Source organism: Mercenaria mercenaria, chromosome 1 (assembly GCF_021730395.1).
Source record: "Mercenaria mercenaria strain notata chromosome 1, MADL_Memer_1, whole genome shotgun sequence".
Taxonomy (NCBI): domain Eukaryota; kingdom Metazoa; phylum Mollusca; class Bivalvia; order Venerida; family Veneridae; genus Mercenaria; species Mercenaria mercenaria.
The window spans coordinates 112,506,800-112,527,381 of NC_069361.1; the positions used below are offsets into that span (position 1 = coordinate 112,506,800).

General features: G+C 34.2%; 1 protein-coding gene across 1 annotated transcript; it reads left to right on the plus strand.

The window, feature by feature from the left end:
- The first annotated feature begins 7,388 nt into the window (after positions 1-7,388).
- On the plus strand, positions 7,389-20,180 carry LOC123563573 (interferon-induced protein 44-like). Its single transcript, XM_053520755.1, has 6 exons — positions 7,389-7,946; positions 8,822-8,886; positions 10,747-10,944; positions 17,454-17,597; positions 18,833-19,004; positions 19,620-20,180. Exons 1-6 carry the CDS (start codon positions 7,415-7,417, stop codon positions 19,934-19,936), a joined length of 1,428 nt encoding a protein of 475 aa, XP_053376730.1. The 5' UTR covers positions 7,389-7,414; the 3' UTR covers positions 19,937-20,180.
- Positions 20,181-20,582: the final 402 nt, after the last annotated feature.

The window sequence follows — 20,582 nt, forward strand, 5'->3', positions numbered from 1 at the left end:
CAAGTCGCTCAAAAACGGAAAGGAAACACTCAAGGTGGAGGAATGTTCAGCCCGTCAACCTGGAAGATGCAGGGACGAGGGGTGTAACTGGGGGAGTTGTTCAGCCCGTCAACCAGGAAGGTGCAGGGACGAGTGGATTATCAGGTGTCCAAGCGGCAATCCCGCTACCTTCACAGAATCATCAAGGTGACTTATTTTGTAATTCAGATGGCCTATTATCAGCTCATGTGCCAATAACAATTAAACAAAAAATTTGGGATAATCAATATATTGATTTACAAGTTTTAATTAAAAAAGACCCAGGCAATTCTGGAAGTAAGCAAAAGTACAAGTATTAAACGGGGAGGTGTTTTTGACGACTGTCGAAAATAAGTCTGTTACAAATTTAGAGAAAATAGAGAATTGGTCAGACGCATTTATTGTTTTCATGTCAATTTATATTCAAAAATATCCACATCAGGTTCAAAATCTTTTCCAATACTTAGTAAACATCAGGTATGCAGCATCAAAGCACATAGGTTGGTCAACTTATGATTCAAAATTTAGGTTGAAAATGTCAATTGATATAAATTTAAGATGGGAGACTATTGATCCAGTTCTATGGATGTTACACGTGCAGCCTATACAGAATGTACAAGCACAGTTCAGTCAAAGGAAGTGCTTTAATTTCAATAATAATGGTTTTTGCTCAGACAAGCCATGCTTGTACACTCATAAATGTCTCAAATGTTTTGGTGACCATCCTGCGCTATACTGTCAGCAAACTCAGTACATCAGATATCGTCACAATTTTGGGAATGTCCGTTCTCCCAGGCAAGTAGTCCCATTTAGATTTGCACAAGCCCGAAATTCACCAATGAATGGTCTTCATTTCAGGCCCGACTCACGACATTCGTTCCCACGTCATCAAGGCCCAAGATTTATGGGACCTAGCCAGAACCCCAATTAAAACAACTGTATTAGAAGAAAAATTGACAAGTTATCCACTTACTAAAGATGCAGCATTTTTATTGGAGGGTTTTTGTTTAGGTTTTAAACTTAATTACGCTGGTCCAAGAATTCCCGTTCGTTCAGAGAATTTGTCGTCTGCTGTACAACACAAATCTATATTATCATGTAAATTGTTCGAAGAAAAAGAAGCTGGTAGAATCATAGGCCCGTTTCCTATTCTTCCCCTATCTAACTTGCGCGTCAATCCTGTAGGATTGGTTCCCAAAAAATCAGGCGGCTGGAGATTGATTACAAATCTTTCCCATCCGGAAGGTCTAAGCGTCAATGAATTTATACACAATGATTTTTTAAAGTACAATATTCGCAGTTCGATAATGCTGTGAATATGGTACACAGGCTAGGTGTCGGCGCCTTTATGGGTAAGGCAGATATAAAGTCTGCTTTCAACCTATGCCCCATCTGGCCAGGTGATTTTGAACTTTTAGGTATTAAATCAGATGAAGGTTACTGGATCCAGAAGACATTGCCTCAAGGCGCTTCCTGTTCCTGTTTTATATTTGAAAAGTTTGCAAATTTCATTCAGTGGTCTGTACAACAACAGTCGGGATCCAAAAATATAGATCATTTGTTAGATGATTTCTTTTTTGCAGACTCGTCCGACTCAAAATGCGTGCATTTAATGTCAAGTTTTCAATATCTATGTGATGATATTGGCGTGCCGCTTTGCGAAGAAAAATGGGTCGGTCCTGTACAGTCTTTGACTTATTTGGGTCTCGAAATAGATTCTAAAAATCAGGTTATTAGGGTACCGCAAGATAAGACAAAAAAGGCAATTGATCAACTACAGCCATTAATAAGAAATAAAAATAAGATAACATTGAAACAGCTACAATCAGTTGTCGGACTACTGAATTTTATTTGCAAGGCCATACCTACAGGTCGTGCATTTTTACGTCGTTTTTATGACGCCATGTCATATGCAAAAAAACCGTACCATTTTGTAAGAATAACGCAAAATATGAGAGATGATGCTTTGACTTGGCTAATTTTTCTTCAAAAATTCAATGGCACCCGCATATTTAGCGATTTAGACTGGCAAGATGACGATACACTTGAACTATTTACTGATGCTTCGGGCAATAGAAACCTCGGCTGTGGTTGCTATTTCAAAGGTTCATGGGCCGTTTTCAAATGGCCGTGTCATTGGGAAAGTCACACATTTAAGGATATAACTTATCTCGAATTAGTTCCAATTTTGATATCTTTCTTCATTTGGGGCGAAGTTATGCAAAACAAAAAAATTCTTTTGAGATCGGACAACCTTGCCCTTGTTGGGATTATTAATAGGAAATCTTCAAAAAACAAGAATGTTATGCATTTAGTACGAAAACTGATGCTGATGCTCTTGCAAAACAACATTCAAGTTAAATGTAAACATATTGCCGGTAAACGCAATACAATTGCTGATTCTATTAGTCGATTTCAGTGGGAAAAGCTAAAGGCCGCACTTCCGCAAGACGCGGCTCAAGAGCCATGTCCGATTCCATCTATATGCCTGGAGATCTTCAATCCGAAATAGAAGATCTTCTATCAGCATCTCTGTCTGAAAACACCAAAAAGAACTACAATCACTACTTAAATTTCTTCACTGCATTTGCTGCTGAATTTGGGTCAGAAATTTCATTTCCGCCATCAGCCGAAATCTTATCAGAATATATCGCTTACCTATCTCTGCATCAATACTCTTATTCAACAGTTAGCGGTCACATAGCGGCAATAAGCTATGTTAACAAAATTAATGGATATACTGATAACACAAAGAACTTCATGATCAAGGCCATGCTTGAAGGTCTACATAGAAAAAGGAAGAGGTGGGATTGTAGACAACCCATCACTCATTCAGTCCTAGAAAAACTTATTAGTGCCCTAAAATTCGTGTGTCGATCTCAGTATGAAGCAATGCTATTTTCCGCCTGCTTTTCATTGGCATTTATAGCACTTCTTCGCTTAAGTGAATTTGCTCTACCAAATAAAAACTCTAAAAAAATAGTCCTCAGACGCCAAGATATCGTCATGGGCAATGAGATGATAAGGCTATATCTAAGGGCATCGAAAACTGATCAAAGATGTTCGGGTACAGTTTTAGACATTGCGATTGATTCTAAAACCAGTACATACTACGAATATATATCTGCATTTTTATCACATAGAAATAACAGCTCTGAACCCCTTTTCTGTCATTCCGATGGGGCTCCTTTGACAACATTTCAATTTAATGCTGTGCTAAGAAAAGCTCTTAGACACATTGGTCTGGAAAAAACTAACTTCAAAGCACATTCATTTAGGATAGGGGGTGCATCGTCAATGTTTATGTCCGGCGTGCCAATTTCGGAAATAAAATATCGTGGAACAAGGCATTCAAACGCGTATAAATCGTATATCCGATAAGCAGAGTTTGAGTTAGTTGATTTGTAATTTGAATAAAGATTATACTGGACATCAGTTATAAGATATGCCTTATTTTAGTTTAACTGCTTGTGAATGTCCAAGCTTTTGAAAGTTATATTTGAACTGCTGAAATAAGAATTAAGGAGGCGAAAGACAGTTTATGATATATGCAAAACAAAGTTTGTTTTTTGTTGTAATTCTTTTTCAAAACTAATTTTTTTTAAGTTGTCGTATGCTGTAATGTGAAGGCCGGCAACAACTTTTGGCTCTCAAGCTCTCTCTACAAAATTAAATTTCTAGACCTATAGAGCATTCAGTGGAAACAGGAATTTTCCTTTATAGTTTCAATATTGTCTTTCAAATTATAATGTATGATTTAGTTGCCATATGCTGTAATGTGAATGCCGGCAACAAATATTTGGCTTTCAGTTTCTTATGTCTATTAGATTAAAGGCACTATTTTAATACTGTTGACAGATTAAAATACCCCGAAACAATATCTTCAGTACATTGATTACAAACGATATCTCGTCCATTCTTGTTATAAGTACTATGTGTTTTGGCGCTGCATCCTAATGAATATAATTTATGGATAACATTTTATACATGTGCACTATTTTTAACATAAAAGTTACTTTTCAGTGAGATATCCCGAGATCTGGATAGTGGGTGACTCGCTCGTCAGAGGGGCACACCAGCAATCCTTATTTCGGCCTGAGGGTCCAAATTTAGGTCTCGATAGTTTAGGATACAGAATAATTTGGGAATACATTAGCGGTATGAAGATTTCCGAATTAAGAGAGACAATAGAATACCTTCTCAATTTTCATGCTCCACCGGTAATGTTGATTATCCACTGTGGTGGGAATGATTTAGGATTAATTTCTACTTTAGAACTGACTTGGAGCCTCAAACATTTTTTACAAGATTATGTTAAAAACGCATTACCAAACACAAAGATTGTTTGGTCACAAATACTTCCACGTCGAACTTGGAGATATATAGACGACAATTTAATTGCTAAATGAATGTGTACCAGAATTAACAGTTGTTTAGGAAAATATTTCATAAAGTGTGGAGGTGCATATATTAAATACCCAGATATAACTTGTGAATCTATATACTTCTCAGCAGACGATTGCCATCTGTCAAATTTAGGATATAATGTTATGGTAAGCACTCTATCTGGTGCTGTCTATTCGTTTTTGTTCGCAGGTCAGGCTGTTTTCCCTTACTTGTCATAGCTGGATTACTGATTAATTGTTTCATGATAGTCCGCTTTGGCGGAAGGCTCGATTTCATCTCACCTTTTGGCGATTTAACTATCATAAAACACTTTCTGCCGTAGACGGGGAAGTTGATTTGCAAAAATTTTCATTATCTTGTATTACAGTAATCCAGCCATGACAAATATATGCCAAACCATTAATTAATAAATTAGAGTTTTAAACAGTCACTGTTGTTGTAGTCATTTTTTGCAGGATAATATTCCGCTTATAACCGTCTAAAGGTTAAACGCTTTATCCGGCAAAAATGACATCATTTATGGTCACGTGACCTGCTAAGTATAGCTCCTATATAAGCGGGTGATTCTCGCACCTTCGTTCTTTTCCACATTGATTCTCAGAGAGAGAGGTACAAAGCAGTTTCTTACTTTAATTCAAATATTTACCAAGAATTTCTTTAAATACCCTCCCACCCTGCCCGTTTCTTGTGCTTTTGTTTTCTGATTTCAGGTCTTATCTCTTGAACATCATCGTCGTGGCTGGAATCAGTATGAGACGTTTTCAAGATTGAACACAGGACGCATGACATAAATATAAGCCACCGTAACCGGGGCTTTTTGAATTGTCGGCGATTTAACTATCATAAAACACTTTCTGCCGTAGACGGGGAAGTTGATTTGCAAAAATTTTCATTATCTTGTATTACAGTAATCCAGCCATGACAAATATATGCCAAACCATTAATTAATAAATTAGAGTTTTAAACAGTTACTGTTGTTGTAGTCATTTTTTGCAGGATAATATACTTTATGATACTGTGACTACTGTGACCGGATGTTTGGTCATTGATTTTTTTTCATTTGACTAACATATAAAAAGTATATTTGTGTGAAAAAAGGGATCTTTTATATCAAACAAAAAGTATACGCTGGACCCGTGCCTGTGATCAAAGGGGGCATATGTGTTTTTCAAACAATTCTAATATGACTAGCAATGCTTAAATCATCACAATGTTGACTTCACGACGACGTGATATTTAGCGCTATGTACGCATCGAGAAATAGCGCTTTCAAATTTGATCAAATATTTCACTTTAAAACACGTTTAAAACGATCTGTCGCATAGCACAACTGTCTTGATTGATTTACAGTAATTCGTTGTGCAGAATAATTCGCCGTCATTTGCGCTTTAACTGAACTATTTGGTGACTTAACTTTTAAGTACACGAGTGTTTCTAATCAATACTGACTTGAAATAACTGAATCACTTTGTTTTTATTTTTAATATCAGTATCATCCTTTATAATACCGTGTTCAGACTACGTTTTTAATCCTACATTAACTTGGGTTTATTTTTTAAACTCGTTTGCGTCCACACTATATGTGGTGTAAAACGTGAATTTTGTAAAGGTCAAGTGGTTTCTATAATGTAGCATTAAAACTACCTCGGGAGGTGGTTTTAATACTTCATTAAAAAGAAATGCTATATTATTTTACAAATGTGAACGCAAATTTGGGTTATAACTGGTTTTACAATCCCAAATCCACAGATCTTACCTTTTGGAGGAAGAATACCATGTGTTTCTTTGTAACCTTTCTTGTTTGCTTATTGCAAGATATTTGTTAACTTCAAACATTGCATGTATATATTTAAACCACATTTCTTTGCTTAGTGTGGACGCAAACTAGATTATATTTTGATGGGTTTTGAATGTCAAATACCAATTATAGCCAATTAGTGCCTAATAAAAATAAAACCGTTCTGCTAGTGTGAACACGGTATAAGTGATATAATAAAATCACTATTTAAATTCATTTCCACGTCCCCATTCTTTTGAGGGGTGGGTGGGGGGAACTTAGATTTGCCCTTGTCCGTACGCATGCCGGCCCGTCCGTCCGGATGTCTGCCCGTCCGAAATTCTTGTCGTGCAAATCTCAGGAGTATTTGACTTAGGGTCATTAAACCTCACATGAGTGCTATTTAGCATGTGAAGTTGTGCACCTGGTGTTCTGTTTGGGATTCCACTCAGCCAGACAAGACTTATGTTCCTTACACACAAAGCTCTTTGTGTTGCATATTTTTTTTAAAGATATTTGAACTTAAGTCATGAACCTTCGATTGAATATCATTCTTTATGTGAATTTATGCTGGATTTTTATCCACTCTGCAAGACCAGAATTGTGATATCGCACTCGAAAGTCAGCAATAATATATTTTATTTACCTGTATAAATTCTGTCAAAAGAACAGGCTGAAAATAAGCCGTATTATACCTTCCAAAAATCCCGTATTGTACCTCCCGCATTGTATGTTGCCGGACTACTTTCATAAATATGCATGAGCTGGCACAGTTATATAATTAGCGCACACATAAACATCACTCATTTCATTTTAACATCAACAGACATTTCAGATTTCGTTCGATTACAAATAAACAAACAAAAAGACCGATGTATATAATAAAAGGGTCATTACAACAGTAGCTCGATCTGAGATTTTGTATTCGGGTCTCGTGGATTTTGCAAGGAGGGAACACACTCGGCGCATGCGCGCCTCGTGAGATCCGATCTGGCAAAATCCACTCGAGCCGAATACAGCATCCCAGATCGAGCTACTGTTATAATAACACTATTTTATATCACCGGCATCTAAAATATTACCGATTAATCTCCCCGTCAAAAAATGTAATATCAAAAACCACTGTGTACGAAAACGTAAATTATTTCATCCTGATACATATTCTATATTCTTTATCCTAAATATAATTCCAGGTATAACTAAAACGTACAGATGGGAGGAAAGTTGACAGATAAAGACATGGACCAGTTAGAACAATGGATAGGTACAGGTCCTAAAACATTCACACTGCTCTATGCTATCACAAGAGATGGATGTAACGCTACAACCTTCCATCAGAAATGTGACAACCAGGGAGCTACTGTCACGGTGCTGTATAACCAACAGGGATCTCTGTATGGAGGATATGCTCCTGTCAGCTGGGCCAGTAGCGGCGGGTACGTGAATAACACCATTGCTTTCCTGTATCAGCTGAGATTTAACGGAAATGACAAAACTTCAAAGTTTACATTAAAACCAGCACATTATCAGCATGCACTTCAGGACAGCCAAGGCTACGGTCCAACTTTCGGTGGTGGTCATGACCTCCATACCTTTGCAAACACAGTAAACAGCTCCGGTACATACTTTACCTTGAACGGCTATATGAATATAGGACACAGCTACGACAATCAGGGTATCACAAAAGACCAGATTAACAACGGTAACATGAACGTTACTGAACTCGAGGTGTACAAGGTTGCAGGTAAAATATGATTTAATGTTCACATGTGGCTGTTTCCAAGTAAAGTAGCAATGAGGACATCCAATGTTTGGATTGAAAAGGTCTCAACTTACTCAATTCATTTGAAACTTACTGAAATTACAACATTAAATACGTATTGAATTTTTAAAACATTCCAAGCCCAGATGTTTCAAGTATTTCTTTCTTTAAACCATAACATTTGCTTAAACAATATCATTAAAAAATTTGTATCAACGAGCCAATCCGCAGTATTATGAAATATATTAGAACACAGGCGTTTGAAGCTCAGTGCATGTTAACTGCCCTGCTTTGATAAACAGTATATGATAGCTATGAGAGGTTCTGTTTTGATTTATGTTTTAACCTAAACAGAAAATAAAGCAAGGATAATTGCTAATGAACGAATTTTGACTTTGACCACAAAACCCGGCCGAAAATGTCTATACTTCTGAAACAATTTGTGTTATTTTAATTTAGATCGTTTTACGTTTTGTGTGTCATTTTTATTAGATTAGACATTAATTAATTAATTTATTTATTAATTAATTAATTTATCTATTTATCATTTTTATATGAAATAAGTTTTCAGAACAAATTGCAGCCGTTTTCTTTTGTAAATACTACGTACTCCTTCTATTTGAGCAGACTTTATAAATCCTTGCCTCGATTGATTATTTTAGATTAATTAAAAACCATACAGCCAAGTAGGACATTTACTCAAACTTGATTTAATATAAATGGAAACAGTTTCTATTGTTTCACATTTATCAAATATAAATAAACAACTTGGTGCGTTAGCAAAAACAGAAAAAGATCGCGTAACAATTTATTGAGCAATTTTTTAAGCTATAAGATAAGTTTTGTTCCATTTGCAGATGGCAAAAGGAATCCGACTCAAGAAAATAGGCCCTGGCGAAAAACTAAAGTTTGGAATGAAAAGGCAAGTTACAAGCATTTATATTCAGACTGGAACTCATGATCATAAAAGTGGCTTCACCATGGACCCCCACCCACATTTGTGTGAGTGTGTGTGTGGGGTGGGGGGGAGGGGGCTTCAATTTGTCTTTAGCCCGTACTTTTGTCCATCCATCAGAATGTCCGTTTGTCCGCCTGTCCGAATTTGTGTCGTGCATATCTCAAAAGATATTTTACCTTGAATCATGAAACATTATAGGATTGTTATTCAACATGTCAAGTTGTGCAAATGGGCTTTTGTTTGGTAATGTATGAACAGAGTTATGACTCTTGACATAGTTAAAAAAATATGCATTATTGGGCCTAAAAGTTTGTGTCGCACATATCTAATAATATTTGACCTAGACTCAATATTATTCATAATGTGAAATTGTGTATCCTGGGGGTGTTGTTGAATGGGATTTCAATTAGCCAGACCAGAGTCACTGTCCTTGACATAGTCAAAATATGCATTAAAGGCCTAAACGTTTGTGTCACACATATTGACATATATCAAAACGGATTTCACCTAGAGGCATGAAACGGTATAGGAATATCATTCAGCCTGTGAAGTTGTGCACCTGGGGTTTTGTTTCGGATTTCACTCAGTGAGACCAGAGCTGTGGCCCTTGACTTAGTCAAAAATATGAATAAGAGGTTTGTGTCGAATGTGACCTGGAGTTATGAAACTTAATATGAATATTTCTTCAGCATGTGAAGTTATGTATCTTGGGCTTTACTTGCCCCCTCCCCCTCCCCTCATCCTCCGCCCTCAAATATTATGTTAAAAAATCAAAATTGAGACAACAAAATATTCACGTAGAACATTCTTTTACCTTTCAAATATGAAAATTTGAATAAATTATCTTCACTATTTTAAGAGTTACAATGCTTCTAATTAAGTATTAAGTAAGACACTGAAGGCATCTAGAGACGTGACGTCAATAACGTCATGAAAACAGTATGACGTCGCCGTGCAAGGCATGTATATTTGATGTTATTTGTACAACAAATTATCTATATTACTTTGCATCATGCATATTTATATTTAAACATATTTTGAAAACATTTAACTTAACTTGGCCGTGTATTTTTGGTTTCATCTACTATAAGCCTTTGTCTTCTCATAGTATGTAGTCTGTGTTAAGACCTTGTGTTTTGTTCACAGGAGATAACTCCTGAAATTTTGTATAATTACGTCCCTTTTCTTCTCAAAACTCTAGATAATCAGAGCCAAGACTGATGAAGTCAGAAAATATAACAGAATTATTTTTTTCTAAAAAAAAGGATTATCTAGTCGGTAGCCAGACTACATAGTGTGGTGCATGGGTGTTCTGGAATTTCGATCGGTTGCCATGACAACACATTGGCGTAGGAGCGATCTTGAAGTTGGTGTAGGTGGGGGTGGGGGTGGGGGCAATGGGGGATGGCACCCAGCTAAACATACCCATATAGATACTAGTTTATCCAAATGCTCCGTGAGATTGGCTGTTTTTCTTTCTTTACTGTTATTTCTGAGGACATTTCGTTCTTTGGGTCAAAAATTGTTTGTGGGGTGAAGCATCTGCACCCTCTCCAAAGATAGTATGGACGTTGACTTAGGTTTGCATTGTCAGCAAGTACATTTGTTGTAACATATGACCGTTCATTGACAGTGAAGCTATACATTAAGTTTTCTTAATATATATTAAACATGATATTGTCTTATGTATTAATTTCAATTTTTGGAGAATTTCTGCAATTGACGTAGAAGCTGTGGCGTATTTTCTGTTTGTCTGTTAAAGTTGATTAAGTCACTAATTTGCAGCAATTTAATTCATTATTTTTATTACATGACTATTTGAAGTTCTTAGACGAACTCACTGAGGACATCATAGCTTTCAAACCATTAGAAGACTTGAAGGTGAAGGACGCCCGTATCTTGATGATCGGTCCAGTTGGAGCCGGAAAGTCTAGTTTCTATAATACTGTCAACTCTATATTCCGCGGCCGTATTACACAGAGAGCGGGCAGTGGTAGTGCAGAACAGAGTCTTACAACTGCCGTATGTATTTATACCGTATAATTATTTGATCATGTTCGCATTTATTTTGCTTAATTTGATGTGACCTTGTTTAAAAGTGCCATAAGAATCATAAAACAGTTACTCAACAATCGTCGATATACATCGGCATTGTGGACACACATTAGCTGACAACACTAACTTTGTATCAAGACTTTGATTTTATACTGGTCATCCTTTACAGCATATATACAGATATTACATCAGTGTGAAAGCTATATCACAAAAGAAGTTGTCCGGAAAAAAGAATCGCAAATGCCATGTAATCAGTAATTGCATTTACCGAACAATATTTATGCCTCAGGAAGTAAAGGGGGTATTTCGCTTTGGTCCGTCGTTAGATCATTTGTTTCCAATAGAAAAAAATTGAAAACGCTTGGGTCAACGGATGACTAAATTCATATGGTGATTGACTGTGGTTTGTACATGACACCAATGAGTTTGTTTCAGTAGGTCAATGTCACAGAAATCTCGAGACTGAAAACGGTTTCGACCAATTACTTGGGTGCGGTCGTCAAACTTTAAAAGTATACTTTTTTGTAACTGCATAGTTGTTGATAGATACATCCAAGCTCAAGGTCACATTGACATTGAAATTAAAAACGTTTCCGATCAATACCAGGAGAATCTATGACCGTCGTATTTCGCATGTCAAACATTTAGGTGACCCGAGTTCAATAAAAGGAGAACCCTTCAGCCTACTGCCGTTACGGTTTAAAGGATTTTTTTTTGTTATCGGTAGATTAAGGGTCAAGGGCACAATGATATAGTGGTTCAGTACAATATCAGAATGTCAAACTTCTTAGGAAGGTTGATGAATTATATTGTTTGGAGGTCAGTATATCTTTTTTTTTTTTATAATTTATTTTTCAATCTTCATACATTTACAAAATATGATGACTTGGACAAATGTTTTTAACAATAGATACAAAACATGTATTTTATGGTCATCTAAAATAAACAAACATTTGTAGTATTAGATGTCAAAAGAAGACTTTTTCTATATATATATTTTTAGATGAAAAAAATTAGAGAACAAAAAATCTAAGAGAGAAAAAAAGTTAAAAAGAGTAGATATATTGGATGTTTAGATCGTCTCCAAACTCATATAATTGTCTAAAAATAGTAATGGTTATTTATGCTACAATCATGTAAAAATCAATTTGTAGGCACACTTTCTAGAAATTATCATTTTATTATATAGATGAAGAATAAAATATGTAAGATATTTTCTTTTTTTTTATTATTATTATAGCTAACAGCATCTACATTCATACCTCAAAACCAGACCATTTGATATTATGTTGGTTTATTTTGTCATTTGATAATGCAATTTCTTTTTCAAGTTTTATCCTGATTTTAAGATATGATATGAAACTGTCAAAACTGAGTGTTTGTTTTCTATTTTTGATTTGAAAAATGTAAGATTTCATTAGAAATATTATAAAGTTTATCACATTTTTTCGTTTTACGTTCCTTTCAGCGATACCAAAACTGACTACCTCTAAGCTAAATTGTGTTTTGAGATTTTTCTTGTCAAGGTACATATGTAATTTGTTCCATAGTTGTTGTACACAGTTACATTCCCAAAACATATGTTCTAATGTTTCAACATGCATATTGCAGAAATAACATAAATTTGATTCTGTTAATTTGTATTTAAATAATGATTTGTTTGTTGGGAGAATTCTCATCAGATGTTTGTATTGAAAACTTCGTATTTTTGTATCTATTGTTGCTTTCTGTGATTGCATGTATATGTTTGACCAACAAGAGGGGTTCTCTGATATAATCGCTGACCATTTCATTTCCGACTTAATTATTGGTTTTGGTCTGTTTCTTTTTTGTGTGTCGTAAAGTAGTTTATTTGGTTCTTTTGTCTTTCTTAATTTATCTATAAGTAATTCATTTCGTGCATAAGATATATTCTCTTGCTTAAGCACCTGTTTAACAGATTGTGGAATGCTTGCTATAAGATTGTAGTACTTCAAGAATTGATTGTTTTCTATATTATATAAAAATTTAAATTCGTCAAAAGTATAGAAAGCTTTTGTTCTGTAATCAAATAAATGTTCCAAATGCTTTATTCCCTTTTCGTACCAGTCTTTATAGAAAAATGTTTTATTTTCAAGTTTTATGCTTGTGTTATTCCATATTACCTGTTTACTTATGCTCTTATTGTTGTCCTGTGTATTAATATTTACCCAAGCTGTCAATAAATCTTTCATAAAAATGTTGGATTTACATATAGTTTCAATTTCTTTCTGAGAATAATTACATTCAAATAAAAGTTCTCCTCCAACATTAGATAATAATGTACTATAAAAGATCTTCCATTGTCCTTGGTTACTTTTATCTATTATCCTTCTGATCCAACAAGCTTTTAGAGCATTTATGAAGTAATCTAGATTTATCATTTTTATACCACCCATTTTGTAGTCCAGTATAATAATCTCCATTTTAATTTTATCTGGTTTATTATCCCACAAGAATTTAAACAATTGTGTTTTAATCTCTTTCATTACTTCATTTGATGGGTTTGGTAACACTGTAAGAGGGTAAATTAGTTTTGGTAAAGCTAATGATTTTATAACAGTTACTTTTCCAAGTAGTGTTAGTTTTCTATGTTCCCATTGTTCTAAACAGTTAGTAAAATTTTGAATCTTGGGTATCAGGTTTAACGTTATGCTGTCTTTTTTATCATTTGTAAATATCATTCCTAATGTTTGAGCTGACTCGGATGTCCAATTAAACATTTTATCTTTACAGTACCGGAGGTTTGTATCTTTTAATGATCCTATCCTTAGTATGTTAGTTTTGTTGATATTAAGTTTCAATCCAGATATACACTCGAAGTTCGATATAACATCTATTAGTTGTTCAAATGAATGTTTTGCACCATTATTGATAAAGGTTGCATCATCTGCAAACAGGGATTGTTTTATTTCAACATTATTAACTGTTATGCCTTTAATGATCTCATCAGTCTCAATATAATTTGAGAGGATTTCAATGCAAATAATAAATAAGGAAGAGGAAAGAGGACAGCCTTGTCTCACTCCACGTAGTATTGAAAAGGGTTTTGATAGATAGCCATTATTTATTACCATGCTGGTTATATCGTTATAAAATAATTTTACCCACTGTATAAGAGAATCACCAAAATTGAAGTGTTTTAAACACCTTATCATAAAGTTATGATCTAGTGTATCGAAAGCTTTTTCGAAATCTGCGAACAGTAAAAGTCCTGGTATTTTATTTTGTTGTGCGAAATCTATTATTTCATATATTAACCTAACATTTTCCCCTATATATCTGCCTTTTATGAATCCTGTCTGTGCACTGCTTATGATAGAATTGATAATCTTTTTTATCCTGTTTGCTATGGTTTTGGCGGCAATTTTGTAATCTACATTTAATAGACTTATAGGGCGCCAGTTACTCAAAATTTGTGTGTCTTTATTTGGTTTCGGCATAAGCGAAATAATACCTTGTTTCTGCAAACTAGTCAGATGTCCGGTGTTATAAGAGTAGTTAATAGATTGAATAAAGTACGTTTTAATCTCTGTCCAAAATATCTTATAGAATTCAACAGACATGCCATCTGAACCTGGACTTTTTTTATTCTTCATCTCCTTAAGAGCTTCGAAACATTCATTTTCGTTTAATATCCCTTCACATTTTTGTTTTTCGTTTTCATTTAAAGTTCGCGAATTGGGTCTAAAGAAATCATAATCGCAAGTTTTGGATTCTTTTTTGTTATATAGCTGTTTATAGAATTCTGCTTCTGCCTTTAAAATTTCATTTTGAGAAGTTATTTCTTTATCGTTGATTTTCAATTTGTATATTGTTTTTTTTTCTGCGTTTTCTTTTTTCTAAGGCTGCAAAATATTTTGTATTTTTTTCATTTCCTTCAGTACTTATTGCTTTTGCTCTGATCAACATTCCATTAATTCTGTTATCAATGATTTGATTTAATTCCTGCTGTTTTTTGTCAAGTTCTTCCTTTAAAGTTTTTATATTAATGCTATTATTATTTTCGCTTAAAATCTTTTCTTCCAATTCTTCTATATTTTTGTTTATTTCTTTTTCAATTTTATTTTCTTCTCGTTTTCTATGGGTGGAATATTTTATTGTTTGATTTCTTATAGTGCCTTTAATGACTTCCCATAGAATGTTTGGGTTTGCATCCTTATTAATTGTTACGGTTTCTCGAATGGCATTTCTTATTATTGTTTGATATTCTTTTTCAAGTAAAATGCTGTTGTTTAATTTAAAATAACCAGGGCCTTTTTTTGTGTTAATAAAATCCAATTCTAGTTCAACCAATGAATGGTCTGTTTGGTAGCCTGGTTGTATAGTGCAATTTTTGACATAGTGCGTTAAACACTCAGATAATAAAAAATAGTCAAGTCTACTGGAGATGATTGGAATTGTAATTGAATGCCATGTATATTGTAATTTTGATGGATTACATAATATCCAAATATCTATTAAGTTTCCGATGTTAATGATATCATTTATTTTCTGTCTGCAGTTTTTATGGCTATCAATCTTTCCATTTCTTTTGTCAGTATTTGTATTCAATATGGTGTTGAAATCACCACCAATTATAAAATCTTCCTCTAAGTTTTGACTAATTTCTTTCTCAATAATCGTAAAAATATCAGCTTTATCCTCATTCGGCCCATATACATTCATAATATTAATTTGTTTTTCGTTTATAATCATGCTAACAATAATCAATCGCCCTTCAAGTAATTCATGATATGTTAAAATATCTCCTGTAAAGTTACGATTAAAAAGGATTGCTACCCCTTCACTATTGCTTTTGTCCCCACTAAAAAAAAGATTTTCCCTTCCATTCCCTTTTCCATTTTTCAGCTATAAGTGTAGATGAATGTGTTTCTTGTAATAAGCAGATAGAATATTTTTTAGATTCTAAATATTGAAACACTTGTTGCCTTTTCCTAAAATTTCCTAATCCTCTTACATTGATTGAGCAAATCCTAACCGTCTCGAAACTTAGTAGGTTTTTTTTTTTTTGATAATTAGACGTTTGGAAACGATCATACATCCACAATGTTTTTTCATGATTTAAATTAGGTTCACTGTTGAGCCAAAGCCATATCTACTATCTAAATGAGTTGAGCATTTAAACCATTTAAGAATATAATAAAATTGTTTCTTTTGTTTCTGTAACATATCCTATAAATTGCATAATTTTTTTTAGAGAGAAAATTTATTATATCATATTCGGAGATATTTTTCATTTTATAACGAGAACAAGTATATATGTTTTAACTAAAGGTTTTGATAGGACTTCGTTTTTAAGATTTGAAAACGGTTTACATAATATTACTACATGCATACTTAAGAAACAACTTTTTTTTCAAGTAATATATATTAGTAATTTTATAATACATCCATTTTTATGACTGAAAAAGATTTAGGTAACATATCAGGCATATAAAATTAAAATTAAAACAAAATATGTTTCAATTATTTGACCTTGACTATAGTTGGTTAACACTATATTGAGTTTCAAGTAACGAATTACGATAGTAACAGAGATATTTGACTTTGTTAAAGGCTTAAATTAAAACTTCCCGAGATTTAAGGGACATATCTCTGTCATACTCCAAAAAATTCTCAATTAAAAAGGGGTATAACTCTGTAAGAGATCCAGTTAGAGTTATTATGATGTATACTTGGTTGTAGATAACCATTCTTAGTTTCCAGTCAATAGCTTTGATAGCAGCAGTGATAAAAATGTATTTGACTGTATCCTAAACTTTAACAATGGCAATGCCACGATGAGTGCAAATAGCTCTGCTTTTTCTTCAACAAGTTGAGCTTAAAATTTGTGCATAATGTTACAGTACTGAAATACCCACAAATGTACATGATATCACAAGTACTATATCAAAAACACCTTTTTAAGTTCTATTTAGTCAGTATATCTTATGTTAAGGCCACATTGACCTGGAGACTTTAAACGGCATCCGTTTTATAAGATGAGAAAACTGGATTAGAGATTGGCAGTACGTCAAAGATCAAGGTCACAGAGATCGGTTTCTGGAAACTTCGGCTACGGCAGTCAACCTTTATGATTTGTTTACTTGTGGTCAATTGATGATCCTTATTGTTATGGGGGTCTAAGATCGGGGTCACATTGGCAATGAGACTGAAAATTACATACATAGGCATTCACGGAGGCAAAATTATGTTTTTTATGATATAATGCATAATAGTTATGTGGTGTCAGATAATTTAGTTAAAAGTTTAAATGCCCAAGACAGTAGCTGAAACGGTTATGGTTAGGGTCCGCACAAAGGTCATACTTTATATAAAGACAGTAAATAATCAAGTGGGGAACAAATTCATATCTTCTGTCAAAAAAATCTTTTAACAATGTATTCCAAAATGGACGGACGAGTCTTATGACTCCCTTCAGAATAGTTTTTAAAGAGTTTATTTACTATTTCTAGTACACACCCTACAAAGTGAAAGTGAGATCTGGCGCAACGTTGAACTTCCGGTTGTGTGATACACGTGGTCTAGAAGAGTCACAAGGCCTTGATGTGATGGAGTGTAACTACCTGTTAGATGGCAACATTCCAAACTATTATCAGGTATAAAGTTCCAGACATGATCAGTCAGTTGGAAATAATTGACTTACATGTAAGCGGAATTCAATACGAGGGGTGTTCAAAAACTACGCGGAAAAGTGCTCTAATATCTTTATTTCTGGTTCTATTTTGCTAAAATTTCAAAATATGATTGATAAGAATATGTTAAATGTGAATATTAAAGTTGTAGATTTCAGAATGTGCACATTATTTATTTATCCTCTCAAAAGCAACGTCATTACCTCTAAAGCGAACCAACGCAATTATGACTTGTGATTACAAATGGTTAAATGTCGTCTGGACAGCGAGTCGTCGGCATTATTCTCCAGACCGCTTTTAAAGCTCCCGTACCACTTATGAAATGTTGTTTTCTTCAATGTATCGGCTCCAAAATCGTATGCAGCATAACATTTGTCTTTAATTCAAAACACAAGGTGTTACCTAATCTGCTAATGTCTCCGTTCAACACTGATTTTCAAGCGATGACCAACGAAATATGCCTGCCAAACATTTCAGTGATGTTGCATTTATAACTTAACATTATGAGGGTAATGCTTACATTTCACGTTAATATCCACTTGATTTAAGAAAAGATAGCTTAAAAAATAGGTGAATGGCAAGTAATATTTCAGTGAAAGACATAAAATTGGACCGGAGGACGTCACATGACGTTGCCATGGGGACTAGCATTTACTTATAAATTGTCCACAGAAAATATGATTTTGACATATCAACTAAGTATTCTCTAATCTACAATATATAACAGTTTAATTGATTTCTGATTATATATGAAGAAAAAAACCACTTTTCCGGGTATTTATTGAACACCACTCATATAAAACATAGATAGCATTATAACAGATAACTAGACTTTATTGTACCGGTAAGACACGCTAGATGGCTTGCATCTTGGCATTTATTGACTAAAGAGTGTGAGCCATGAGAACTTAAATGTAGCAAACTATATGGACATCATGATGGTTAACACAATAAAATCTATAAGAATATTTTCTACAAGCACAGAACGCACCCAAACCAAATAAAAACAGATGCAGTTCATGCGGGATGGTGAAATGTGTTACACCCCTCATGCGCCTTATCTCCATGTCATCTTGTCGCAATCAAACATCGTCTCGCTGTGTTAAGAGATATGGTGTTCCTCCTGCTAGGGATAACTGTGACTCATTTATTGACAACAAGGACGTAGTTTACATTGATTACATTTTTTTATATTCAAGTTTAATCCGGCCAAACCAATCAATCCTAAGAGCCAGGGTTTCAAGGCAAATCCTACACCTGATGACATGGTCACGTGTGCAGTGTTTGTTCTAGATGCAACAACGCTTGAGGTGGTGTCTTCAAAACTAATAGAGAAAATGAAAAGCTTCCAGACCTTGATGAATCAGAAAGGTGAGACTGAAGCATGATGCATAATCAGTATGTTGGCTTATCATAGTAAGTGTTGTACTATACATATCTTTTCAATGCTATTTGTAACGCAATATACAACTTCTGTTAATCACGGGTGGTAAACACGCAATCAAATTCCCGCTGGGAATACGATTAAAATGGGTTGCGCGACGTCCGGTGCTGGTGTTGCGCGTAAAAAAAAGACGAAATTGAGGTATGTGAAGTTATAATTTTGCTTAGTAAAAGACAAGAATATTTTTTGTCGAAAATCGACACAAATATAATAATACATTATATATGTAAAATATCTGGTTTGTAATTTATGATTCGGCTCTGTTATCACAAAAACTCTGGCGACACGAAGCGTGAAAAAAGTATGAAATCAACAAAAATGGCAGTTTCTGACTTCATATGCCTAATCTGAGATCTGAGGACATCTGATGCTTTTTATGATACCTCAACTGTTCCCATTTTAAGCGTATTCCCAGTGGGAATTGGATTGCGCATTTACCACCCGTGTTAATGTTGAAAGAGGTTGTTCGTACATGAAAATATATGTTATTGTCATTTTTGTTTAAATACAGTAATAAACGCAGCATTTTGTTCGTTTTGCAGGAGTACCCCAGATCATACTCCTTACAAAGGTAGATAAGTTATGTAAAGACGTCCAGGCGGACGTTTCCTCCACCTACAAGAGTCACACTGTCGAACAGCACGTGGATAAAGCAGCACAGTTGTTGGGACTACCACGTGCTAACGTACTTCCGGTGAAGAACTATGAAAACGAGTTAGAACTTGATGATAATGTCAACATCCTCGCTCTGCTATCACTACGACAGATTTTATATCTGGCAGAAGATTTCATGGAAAATATGTTAGAGAAAAGGAATGATGAGGAAACGGAGATGGAAAATCTGAAACTAGAAAACTGACCTGAGGTTCAGCGGCTTGATACATTAATTTCATAAGCTCATAACATACATAATAATAATAAAGAGCAAACTGTTTTGAAATATCAAAGTAGACACTTCGATATGTTACGTTTATTATTATTTGTACAAGTCTGTTCATGTACAAAAACGTTTCATGTTTAATATCTATTGTCAGCATTTGCAATTACAAGTTTTGCTGAAATTGTTTATGTTATAGGCTGTTGAATAAAATAAAGATACATTTTAGCGTATCATTCATTACATCATGCGAACTAAAATGAATTACATCAATATTTCATAATTAAATGGCATCATTGCAAAAATATAACTACTATAAGCAACGTCAAATATATGCATGAAGGTAAGTATAGAAATCCCGGAAGTAGTTTTTAAAAGATCATCCAGTATTCTATGTTTGAAATTACAAAACAGCTCTGCGCACTCAAGCGCGGTAATGAATAATTTGTTTTCAAAATATAAGCTCGGTTGACTTTATCTTGGTGTATATATATCATAATATTCTATACAGAAATAAGTGTACTCGTATACTCTTGATTATGTCATGGCAAAAATGTGTATAAATCTGAATGATCTGCATTTAGTTAGACTGTCAAAATATGCATTTTGCATTATGCATACCCCTTCA